The 12529-nt window shown below is 38.5% G+C and overlaps 1 protein-coding gene across 2 annotated transcripts in view; it reads left to right on the top strand.

Annotated features, from left to right (window-relative positions):
* The window catches only part of tyw1 (tRNA-yW synthesizing protein 1 homolog (S. cerevisiae)), a 124539-nt gene extending 115046 nt beyond the window's left edge, over positions 1-9493 (top strand). For both annotated transcript variants that reach the window (XM_043718611.1, XM_043718610.1), the window contains exon 16: positions 8436-9493. In XM_043718611.1, coding sequence (XP_043574546.1) covers positions 8436-8654 — 219 coding nt within the window. In that variant the 3' untranslated portion in view covers positions 8655-9493. The remainder of the gene's footprint in view (positions 1-8435) is intronic.
* The last annotated feature ends 3036 nt before the right edge of the window (positions 9494-12529 follow it).

Genomic DNA, 12529 nt, shown 5'->3' with positions numbered 1-12529 from the left:
AGTTTAGGAAACCTGATCAACATGAATGAGTTTGACCAAAGGGTCTGTTACTGGACTGTGTGACTCTATGAATCTAAGCCATTCAACAAGACTCAACAGGTGGTTTGTTACAAATGATCAGGTGGAAGGTATAATTTAAAATTTTGCAATGCAGTGTTATTGATTCCATTTAAATCTGATTAGCTTTTTAAACCCATCTGAGAAAATTGAATTCCAAATGTTATGAGAAGGGCATATTCTGAATGCTGATCAGATTACAATTTAGGTAGTGGCAGTGGTGGAGACGTATTGCATTCCTGGTATCTCGTGCAGCAGAGCTACAGTAAATGGTGAGAAGACAGAATTCAGCTAGTAATGGTGACAGGGAAATAAGATTATGGAATAGGGTAAAGATTAACTTCAGGGTGCAGTGGGAACATGAGTGCTCATCCTGTTGACAACAGTACGTTGAAGTTTATTGTTTCAGTTGTTTTCAGAACTGTTGACAGTGATTGTTATTAAGGAGCGACAGTCTGTTACGAACAGATGTAGCACTCATCAGGTGACCCAGTTAACTGCACCAAAATGGCATTAAGCTACTAATTATGTGTTAGTTTTTAAAATTCCATTAAATACTTGTTCCTATTCTTCATAGGTGCACTTTCTGCATAAAAGAAAGCCTTGTGGAAAATGGCAGGGGGTATGAGGTTAGCTGTATGTTTCTTGTTATTTATTTAGATTTGCCTCCCTGGAATTATCTAATGTAATGTACCGTATTCTACAGAGGCTTAAAAGAGGGTTCACAGAAAATTTGCTGAGAGGATATTAGGGATGAGACACTTCAGTATGAGGAGGAACTGAGGAAACTCGATCTGAGAAGGTTACAAGATATAAAAGCTGCATTCAGAATTGTGAAGAAATTTAATATCTGCACATTTGGGAAAGCTATTTCCACTACTCAATGCGTCAGCAACCACGGAGCATAAATTTAAAGTCAGCCCGAAATAAATTACAAAATATTGTTAGTAACTTTAGGAATTGGGGCTCAATTTTGGCTTTTGACATTAGCCAAACTCATAGTAAAATTCCTTCCCTATATGTCAGTCAGGTACCTTACCCCTTAGCTCATAAAGAGCTACTATTCTGTATAATTCCTGCATAGAAAATTATGAGAAACACTGAATATTGTACTTGGCTTAAAAACAAACTAATATTTTATATTCTCAGTTGATTTTTTTGATGTTTCTCAAACTCAAACTGACAAATTTATTTACATACTTAGCCCCTAAATTTGAGCTTGGATATGTGATGAGACATTAGTATGCACTTGTCGGTTCAAGGCATGCGTTGAATGACGCTGTCTACAATTTAGGAATATCAAATTTCTATGAATCGAAGTACATCCCTTCACAGTAGCTCATTTACTAATTATTTTAATGCTATATTTAAAGTTCATGAATAATTGTTATGACTGGTTTCTGCACTAAAATTATATTATCAGAGTGTACTGTAGTGCAGAAATCAATCTTCTATTTTACCTGACAGGTTATAAAGTTAAATGTTTATGAAAAATATTAATGATGGTTACTTTGGATTCCAGTGTAGTGTACAGCAGTGACGTCAAGGCAGCAATATCAGATCACTATATTGATGACCTTGTGCGTTTTCTGCGAGTAATTGTCCTTCATGTTGGGACCAGATTGATTTGTATTTTCAGATTTGGAGTTGAGCATGCAACAAGTGAAATGAGAAATCATGAGTTTAGCAATCAAGTGCCATCTGTTGCTTCTGTTTCCGAAATTGTTTCAAAGTTGAAGTTACATATTCAGTTCTATTCTCACTTTTCCATCTTGTGTCATGTGTTAGATAGCCCATTGCTTCCCGAATGTTTCCCCGCTGTGTCTCTATTTTGAGTCTCTATTAAAGGAAAAGTAAATGACAAAATAATTTGAGAAAACTTCAGTCAGCATTAAAAATTGTAATTATTTATTTATCTGTGTGAGATATGGGTATCGCGAGCTGGCCAGCATTTATTGCCCATCCTTAGTTGTCCTTGAGAAGGTGGTGGTGAGCTGCCACCTTCAACTGCTGCAGTCCACCTGGTATGGGTTGGCCCACAATGGCATTAGGGATGAAATTCCAGCATTTTCACCCAGCGGCAATGAAGGAACGACAATAAATTTCCAAGTCAGGATGGTGAGTGGCTTGGAGAGGAACTTGAAGCTGGCGCTGTTCCAATATGTCTGCTGCCCTTGTCCTTCTAGATCCAAGTTCGTGGGTTGGAAGGTGCTGTCTGAGGATCTTTGGTAAATTTCTGCAGTGCACCTTGTAGATAGTACACACTGCTGCTACTGAGCATAGATGGTGCAGGAAGTGGATGCTTGTGCTGATATAGTGCCAATAAGCAGGTTACCTTGATGCATGGTGCCTTTTGTTTGTGCTCACTTCTCCAAGGTGATCCCCAATGCCTGAGGAAGAGGTGGAGACAGCTTCACTGTCTGTACTTGTAGCTAAGCTGTCAAATTTCTCTACTGGCTGCTGACCTAGATGTTGCAGGAACATCCTCTGTCATAAGTACTTAAATATAGATGAGGGGTCAGATAGGTGAAGGATGTCCTCAGTGTGCCTTGAGGGGTTGTTCCCCATCAGCCTGTTTGATTGCTTCAGTCTTTTCATGGTTCTACTGTATACAGAAGGAGCCACTAGTTGGGACACATCTGACGTCCACTCCAAGCATTTCTCTACCATTAGTGACACTGAGTAGTCCATGCTACAAAGTTGTCGTATTCCTGTGCATTTCAGCACTGAGTGGCACTGCATATGGTTTTCCAAGAGGTTGACCACTCGCTGAATTGGAATCCCTCTGAGTGCAGTGCTTCTAGAATCTCCAATATTCAAGAACTCAGACCATGTTTCAGAAAGACTGCCCTTTTTTCTGATACCAAATGCCCAGAACCTTCGCTCAGTGAAGCATATTTGTGTCAGTTTCCATCCTCCAAATGAGAAGTCCAACTCCTAACTTTGCCTCAGTCTCTTCTGCCTGATCACCCAGTGTTCCCCATTCTAACCTAGATAGAGGCCTGACTTATGTGAGTGTACCTGCACTGGTGGATAGTGTGGAGGTATGATGGGATAATGCAATCTCTGACGTTGCTACCGTATCCTGCCAACTACCCTGTGGAGGAGACTTGTGATGTCTGTGCAGGGTCACTCAGTTCCCTTCCTGCTGTGTACAGGGAAGCACAAAAATGTGATGATGAGAATTCGAGCTATTCGCAAGTGTATCATTACAGCCAGCCCCATCAACGATGGCAGTTGAAGATCTACATCTGTCACTGAACCGGCGTATCCTCCATGGTCGTCAGCGAAGGATAGAATGATCAAATGTCCCTACTTTGCCATCCCACTATTTCTCACAGTCTCATAATACTGTCACATTGTCCAGCATCACTGCCTCAGTTGGTGTCAGATTTGTGCAAGCACACCACAGAATATTTTCCCGTTGTTCTGCACACAACTTGCTCCTCATACTTCAGGAAAGGCGTGTGACAGCCTTGCCTCCCTAACCTACTGAAGCATGGCATTGAGACCTGTTGTGGATCTCCTTCTCAGTTGTGTCCGTCATGGTTTAGTGATATAACTGGCTACTTGCTTTAACAGGGGGTGCTGTGTATGCTTTCAGTCTGCTCAGCTTGATTCTGCTGCATGCAGATTTTGAGGCCTGTTACCTGCTGTTTTCATCAATATTTTTGACACTGGACTCATGTCATTCTGGTCTACTGGTGGTGTGCCCGAGTACTTCTGGGCAGAATTTTCACTGGCCCTGGGGAAAAACATCTCTTCCCCCCTCCTTTCAGCAACTTCCTCAGTTAAGTCCTTAAAAGAGGCAACCATCAGCACCCATTTGTGCCAATACTGGCCCTTTCTGAACCTCGTCAGGTTCAATCTCCTCAGCAAACAGCTACAGCTGCTCTTGCCTTTTCAAACAGCTCTGTATATTTAGATCCCATATCTAGGCTGTGTCTGGTCCGTTCAGGCACTTTGCATTTTAGAGTTGTGATCTGGGGTTAGGACCTGAAAGTATTCAGGGCATCAAGTCTCCAATTCCAGACTCGAGCTGTGTGGGTGTATGACACTTAAGTGTCCCGTTCAGAACCGTTTTGAAATGCTTTGGAAAGTTTAAAAACAATACATCCGTTGTGTTTACTTTGTCAGGATACTCTGACTTTTTAACCAAGAACTATTTCTTCTAATAAATCCAGTCGGCTGTCCTTAATAAACCCACCTCATCTTGGGTGAGTTTTTTTTAGTCATTCTTCAGAGTATTGACATAACTAGCAAAGCTGTTCACCATTCTTAGTTGTCCTTGTGATAACAGAGTATTCTTCCTGAACTGCTGTAGTCAATCTGTTGACAGTGCTGCAATAATGGCTTTAGATGAATAGCTCCATTATAGATTCCTGTGTCAACATTTATAACAGCAGGTATCTATTCCTGTTCTTTTAATAACATCATCTCAATGTTGCATCACTAATAGTCATGATTTGGAGGTGCCGGTGTTGGACTGGGGTGTACAAAGTTAAAAATCTCACAACACCAGGTTATAGTCCAACAGGTTTAATTGGAAGCACTAGCTTTTGGAGCGCCGCTCCTTCATCAGGTGGTTGTGTGATTTTTAACTTTGTACACCCCAGTCCAACACTGGCATCTCCAAATCACACAACACCAGGTTATAGACGTACAGGTTTATTTAGAAGCACTGGCTTTCGGAGTGCTGCTCCTTTAGCAGATGGCTGTGGAGTATAAGATCGTAAAACACAGAATTTATAACAGAAGTTTACAGTGTGATGTAACTGAAATTATATATTGAAAAAGACCTGAATTGTTTAAGTTTCTCATCTTTTAGAATGAACATGTTGGTTTCAGTTTTTTCATATGTAAATCCCAGAACATTTTTAAAGTTATATTCTCAAGTGAACTTTAACAATAGGTGCCATGTCGGCCCAGATAATGCATTGAAGGTGTGAGGTGCCCTGTGTGATTTTAAACTTTGTAATCACAATATTAGTGATGCAATGTGTAAACTTTATCTGAAGTTTCTCTTACACACTTGGGTAGACATTTTTAATAAAAAGAGCCAAATTGTGTTTATTGCTGAAAATAAAGGCAGTATATAACTGTTAAAATTGGGACTGGAACATGCTTGTGCAGTCTAGTCCAATTTTTCCTCCTCTTAAGCTTATTTACCTGGAGAACCGTGCTCCACTTGGTTTATTAGAAGTAGTTTTAATCTCAGACAATAATGTAAGATAGGTCAGCTGCTGGTTTTATAGCTCTCCAGATTTTGATTTGCAACAATATTCGATATTGTCCTTTTTACACCATTGCCTAAAGTCAGAAAACCCCTTGTATTATATTTGCAGGACTGAGGTCATCAACTAATTTTTTTAAACACACTTGGTATCTAAAGTCCTGCTGCAATCAAAGAACTGAAGTGATTTTGAAATCATGACATGTTTGAGGTAGTCATTTCACAGCTCTCTGCTTGGAGGCTTGGAGGTGGCAATATTTAATGTAGTTAACAAATTCCTTAATGGATAGATGTAATGACGTTGATAATTTTTGATAGTCAAAAAGATTTAATTATGCTGACTACTTCTCATCAGATTGCCTTTTTTCAAAGACAATAAAATTGAAATCCTCATTTAATTAGTTGCTCTCATGATAAATGCTGACGGATGACATTTATTGAAATGAAGAAAAAGCATGAGAAATGCCTATTATAAGCCATAGAGCATATGATCTGTGGAATATACAATGCTGCAAGATAAAATATAAATAGCAGTGACCTACTTGAAAGAATATGCATGTTTACTGGCAAGTGTGGCAAACTGCAAAAAAGACTAGTTGATGTTCATGAACCATGTGATCTCATTCTGATCAGGCTTGGCAGTGCAGCATTGACAATAGTTATCTTGAGATGATACTGCTAGATGGAAAGGTAGTTGGATACAGAATTCATGTTGGGGTAATGCATACAAAACAAATGAGATCCATATTTTTGTAATTGTGAAAAGTTGACTCGCTCCCTGAGAATAATTCAGAGGAGCAAATTAAATGAAAATAAATTGAAGTGCAGCATGGTCTTCCTAGATTACTCTGTTTCTAGTTGAACTGTATTTAGGTTGGATCAAAATTAAATAAATATGTCTGCTGTGTAAGTTTGAAGACAGAAAATCCAAGGATAATTTTCCAAAAATGGAAGTGATTTGTCACTTGGTAGCTCTGTCTTTATTGGTCATTTGTAAAAGATTCATTTTTAAAATGTGTTGACAGCAAAACAGTCACTGAGTACCAATGTTATGAAACTTATTGAACGCAAATTTATTGTTGGACAAAGACATTTTGATTATCTGATTAATAATTAAAGGAAGTGCATTTTTCATAGGATCGTCATCAAGTTGTTTCTCTCTCCTCAGCTCAACCATTTAAAATCATTATTATTCTTCCATTTCCAGTTGCACAGCATTCGTTCTGCTCTCCTCTATAGAACCATAGACATACAGCACAGAAGAGGCCCTTTGGTCCACCAAGTCTGCATGAACCTACTGACACTTATCGCACTTCCTACCACTTGGCTCATAGCCTTAAATGTTGTGACATTTCAAGTGCTCATGCAAATATTCTTGTAAATGTTGAGGTTTCCCACCTTTACTGCCCTCCCAGGCAGTGCATTCCAGATTCCTATCATACTTTGGGTGAAAAATGATTTCCATAAATCCCCTCTAACCCTCCTATCCATTGCCATGAAACCATGCCCCCTTCTTATTGACCCTCCAACTAAGGGAAATAGCTGCTTCCTATCCACTTTGTCCATGATCCTCATAGTCATATCCACCTCAATCAGATCCCCTTCAACTTCCTCTGCTTATAACCCAAGCTTATTCAGTCTCTTCATAGCTTAAATGCTCCAACTCAGGCAACATATTAATATATCCTTATTAATAGGTTTGTTGGCAGGATGCGAGCTTTGTTCCCTGACTACAAACCCGCTAGCACAGCTGACTCATTATATATGTTTCTTATTGACCTTATTGAAAGGTCGGGAAAGAAATTTCCAGGGCTTAGGGCTTGGGCAGTTGAAGGAATGGATGCCAATATTAGACTAATTAAAATTGGGCAGTGCACAAAAGGCCAGGTTTACCAGATTGTCAAAGGGTTGTTAAATTGGAAGTGAATCCAAAGACACGCAGGAGGTGTGACTTTAGTGAATTTAAAAGCAAGGATAAGCATTTTAAAATCAAGATGTTGCTTGACTGAAATAAATATATGTCATGTGCACAGAGATTAAAGTGGAAGAGGATTTGCTACAAGACAAAGGAGTCAGTTTTAAATGATCTCAAGTTTATGAAGGATAGAATATGGTGTTAGTGGTTGCCTAATTATGTTGCTGAAGAAACACAAGTCACCACTGATTTAAGGACTGAAGAAACATATATAACGTGTCAGCTGTGCTAGCGGGTTTGTAGTCAGGGAACAAAGCTCGCATCCTGTCAACAAATCTATTAATAAGGATATATTAATATCTGTGTCTTGCTTACTTCACCATCGATCTTGGATTCATTTATCATGTTGGAGACCAGCCAGGATTGCACTGGAATGGTTGAATCCAACAGTAATAAAGACATGTACTTGCAACAGATTTAAATAGTAAATAAGCTGAGATAGAGTGAAGTTGGCCAACAGACAGTCTTAGTAATGGCACAAACAGGGATCAGAAAATTGCCTTGGGATCAATTGCAACATAAATTTGAAATAGGCTTAATTTAACATTGTTCCCAGGGAAAATGAAGAAGTTAGTAACGAGAGAACGGAGTTTGAAATGGAGACCAAACCAATGGTTTCACAGTCCTTAAATGGAGGAAATGTACTTGACAAACAGCAGTGACCCTGAAGTGCTCCTTTATTCAATATGTTATATTCCAGAAGCAGAATGCATATTCTGTGCCTACTAATCAACCTTGTGGATTAGTTACTACAGATTTCAGTAATTTGTTTCATACAATCAAAATAAACAACATTCATTGGGCTCTCCCTGATCTTAACAAGGCTTTTGTTTTCTCAAAACATTCAGATTGGTCAGAGTTATTAAACTTTATAGATGTGCACAGTCTGATTCCTTTATCATGTTTACTCACCTATTATTTAAATTATTGTTGCTAAGTTGAAATTTTTCCTTTAATAATGCTGGTCAATTCTCATTAGTTTCCTTATTTAAGTTGAAAGTTTTAGACAATTTTCATTTTTTGACCTCATGACACACAGTGGATTCCAATAACACATCTACATCCATTAACTCATTCTTCAACACTAAACTGGAGATTCACTGAAAATTCGTACAGTCTATTTTTTACTTGAGTAGTTATATTAATAGAAGTTTCTGTTCCTTATTTTAGTTTAAAGTAAATGGAGAATGGTGGACTTGGATAGACTATGACCACTTTCATCACCTTGTCAAAGAATATCAGGAGAACAATGGCAGCAAGATGTTCTGTGCAGAAGATTACATTGCAAAGACACCACCTTGGGCACTCTTTGGAGCTAAGCAGAGGGGGTTTGATCCTGTTGATACTCGCTTCTTAAGGAAAAGAAAGAAGGACATCTCTGGCTGTTAAGACTATTTGATTGAATATTATGCATCATTTGTATTGTTCCTTAGAATAGCTGTTTATTAGTGATTTAACTCATGTAAATTGAAAAATTTACCAAAGATACATATGCAGAATAGGAACTGACATGCATCCCAGGAAAATGGTATGTCGTATCCATGCCCCACAAGCTGTCAACTGACAAAAGTAAATGGCAACATAATCTGTATAACTGTCTAAAGCCTGTATATGTTACTGTCATTATTTTCATTTTATTTTATATTCAGTTTTCCCATTTGTTGACAGATCCCCACAAACCTATCTTCATCTGAGTTAGTTACCTGTGCCATTTTCTTTTTGTACTATTCACCTCCAACACAGCTAGTGAACCTAGTCAGGATTGGAACAGCAGTATTTGACTTTCCTCTATATTCACTCATTTGATGGTAATATATTTGTATGTCAGGCAGTGCTGAAACCTGAGTCTGTGGAATATTTATCATCATCTCATGCAGTGTGTTGTTTGATTTCCTGCTTTTCCCTATATCAGCCAGCCAAATGGCCAAGTCTGACCCACAATATTTTCCATGGCTAGTGTGTCTCCATCTTGTGAAGGTCATGGCCCAGACCAGAACAAACTGACGTTCTGAAAAGTACCCCCAATGCTTAAATCTGATTTTTGATTGTGCCCCTTATAACATTCACCTTTACTGTCAGGAATTTTCTCTTCACAGTTAGCTTCAGTAAGAATTTGAATTGTTACTATTGTCCGAAATGACCTGTTTCTTTTTCTAGTTAAATTTTGAACTTTATGGTTGTAATAACGTGGATACAGAATGTGATAATAAATTCTGTTATAATTTCCATTTTTTCCATATTGGTGACGGTGGTAATTTATTGATGAAATTATAATCAGACAGTTATGCATTGTCTATGCACTTCCTAAGGGCTACCAGTTAATCTCATGCCCTTGCTCTTTCCCCTGCAATTATTTCCTTGTTACATGTATGTTCAATTCCCTTATTGTAGTTCATCCTCAGTTAATTGCCAAGCAGTGCATAACAGTCTGTAAATTTGTGTCTGCCTCCCTTAGAGTACTTATATGCAATGTCGCTGAGACCATTGAAGACATGCAATGATCATCTGACAGGTACTTATGGGTTTTTTTTTGTTTTGCATGCAATTTCACCAGGCAATAGCTTTTTCACAAAATAGTCCCAGAATGGTACCCACATTGGAGAAAACAAAATTCCATTTTCATAACACTTAGCACAAAGTATAACATTTTTAGAAATGTTTGAACTTGGTATTCTTTGTATGCATTGTGATACAATGACTATTTACTTGTGCTATCTGCAAGTGTCAGAAAGGGCTATTGCGAATATTAGGAATATGAATTTAAAGAGAATTTGAAATACTGAGCATTTATAGATAGAAAGATTTAACAGAGTTGGATCCTTTGAGCCTTGTTAATATGCAAATTTAAGCAACAGCCATATAGTTAGTATTACAGCGCTGCAATGTTTGAATTTACTGCCAGCATAAGCACATATTTATCAGAGCCTGTTATGAACTATTCTTTGCATTGTTTTTGGTTTCAGGCTTACTTCCAGGGGAACAGTTCTGCTTAAGACATTTGTATCATTCTAACCCTTTAAAGTACTTATGTAACCAACACCATTTTATTTCTGGTTTTCAAGTAAGTTAAATCTTTATATTTTGTAACACAAAGTGCAAACAGCATTCTGAAGGAAAGTGACCGAGAGGAGTTATACTGAGCCTCGGTGTGGAGTGACTGAGTAATCAATTATGATTAAAGTTTATTAACATTTGGCCCTAGGTTAATGTAATTAGGTATCTCTGCTAAGTTAAGCATATCTCTTTCAGTAGAGCTGTGTGATTCCTCAGCTAGAACTTCCAACAATATCGCTAGTGTTTCATTTGTGTGCGTGGTTCTTGAGATGCAAGCGAATTGAAGTTCAGACATCCATAGAGTAAATTAGTGCAAGTGTTTCTTCAGGCTGGTATTCAGTATACAACACAGAACATGGTTATCCAAGACAACTCAATGTAGTGAATGTGGTATTTCAGCTGTAACTTCTTGTGTGAGGTATAAAGCTCATTTATTTTAGGAAAAAATGTCAAAGAGCCTAGATTTAATTCCATGTAAGTGAGATATTTATACACAGTTGGCTTCACAAATTTCCTTGTTTTGAATAACCTTTCATCCAGTGTATAACAAAACTAAAGTAGTTTCATTAGTGTTTGATTAGTAATGCCAACTCAGGAATCTATTTGTTTAAAAGCCAATGGAATGGGAATTATTATTTACTTATGTTTAAAGTTCAATCTATAAAATACTTCAATAAAATGCATTGATTATTAAGTAATGTTGGAATTATAAAAACACATGTGAATTCATGCACTATTGACATTATTTGCCCTGAAACTCATTTAAAACAATAGAATTTGGCTTTCATATCTGAATGCTGGATTGAATTCCATGACCAACAAGTTGAATGTCTCTTCTGCCTGTTTTTAGTTGATATGCTCTGTAAATTTGGTTGAGGCCAATTCTTGTGGGTCCACATTTCAACTATTCCTCAAATTTGGCAGTAATTGCCAGATTATTAATCTCACATAGAATCACTGGATTATAGTTGTGGGAAGTAGACAATATCACTGTGGTAGAAATTGTGTTTCTAAGGGTGGAATTTTATGTTCCCTTCAATGACTTAGGCAATAGTGGAAAAGTTGTGAAAATGCAATGAAGATGGAAAAAGAACACGACAGAGAAAAAGATTTCTGGTTTTACCCTTTCTGTTTAAACAGCAAGTTTGACTATCCTACTCCTTTGCATTTACATCTCATCATTACTTAAGCTTGTCTTAATTCTATGCAGTTTCTAATTCTCATGGAAGAGCAATAATCTAGCCACACCAGCTTGTGCTTGCTAATCCAAACCTTTGGACAACTCCTATCTTCTTCAACATCCATCCACATGCTTCACGAACACTTCTGTAATCCATGCAGGTTGGCATGGATCATCATGATTGCTTTTGGACCAACTCTGTCACACCAGGACATCAATTTGGAGTGCAGGGACACATGAGGCTTGCTTCTGCCGGGTTGTTTGATCGCAGGGACGTGCGGGCATCTCATTCAGATCCTCGCAATTAGCTGATTTATTAGTGCGCACTCACTTTACACTTACTTAGAGGCTGCCACCATGCTTTATTAATGTTACATGTGCCTTATATGCCAACAGCTTATGCAGCAAACACCATGTGTGAGATTCAACCAAATGGCCATATGTTACTTGCATTGGGACAAGGGGAGAAACTGAATATGTTGGAAGGTACGTGATGGTATATGAGTGTATATGGTGTGTGGAATAGTCTGTTACTCTTGGAAAGTTGAGTGTGCAGAGGAAAAAAAAAAATGGTGGCACTTGTCCAAACAGCACACAGGAGATCATTAATATTCTCTGTGCACTGCTCCGCATTGAATATCACACAGGGCGCTGCACTAACCCAGCTGGTATCTTGGTGCCAGCTGTTTGAGTTTGTTGGCATAAACCCCCCCCCCCCCCCCCCGCCCCTTTGCTAGTCAGCAGGAAGAAGTGCCTTCTTTTCACCAGCGCATCCACTAGCACCTCCAAGCAACGTTCAGAAAACAAAAGAGAGAAACTTGCCTTTCTGGGATCATTCTTTCAGGGTCAGGTCTTAAAAGGAGAATTCCTGGCTTGCAGCATTTGAAATGGTGAGTGTCTGGGATTTAAACATGGCAACAGTGGCGTGAATGTTGCAAAGTGGCTGCAGTAGCAAAGCACGTCTGCAGTTCCTTTCCTTTTGGATAGGCACCGGGGCAACCGATGGCAAAACTAATGAGCTGAACAGCCA

Source organism: Chiloscyllium plagiosum, chromosome 28, assembly GCF_004010195.1.
Source record: "Chiloscyllium plagiosum isolate BGI_BamShark_2017 chromosome 28, ASM401019v2, whole genome shotgun sequence".
Classification (NCBI taxonomy): Eukaryota; Metazoa; Chordata; class Chondrichthyes; order Orectolobiformes; family Hemiscylliidae; genus Chiloscyllium; species Chiloscyllium plagiosum.
Note: the sequence above shows the minus strand (reverse complement) of the source record. Positions and strands in the feature narration are given on the sequence as shown.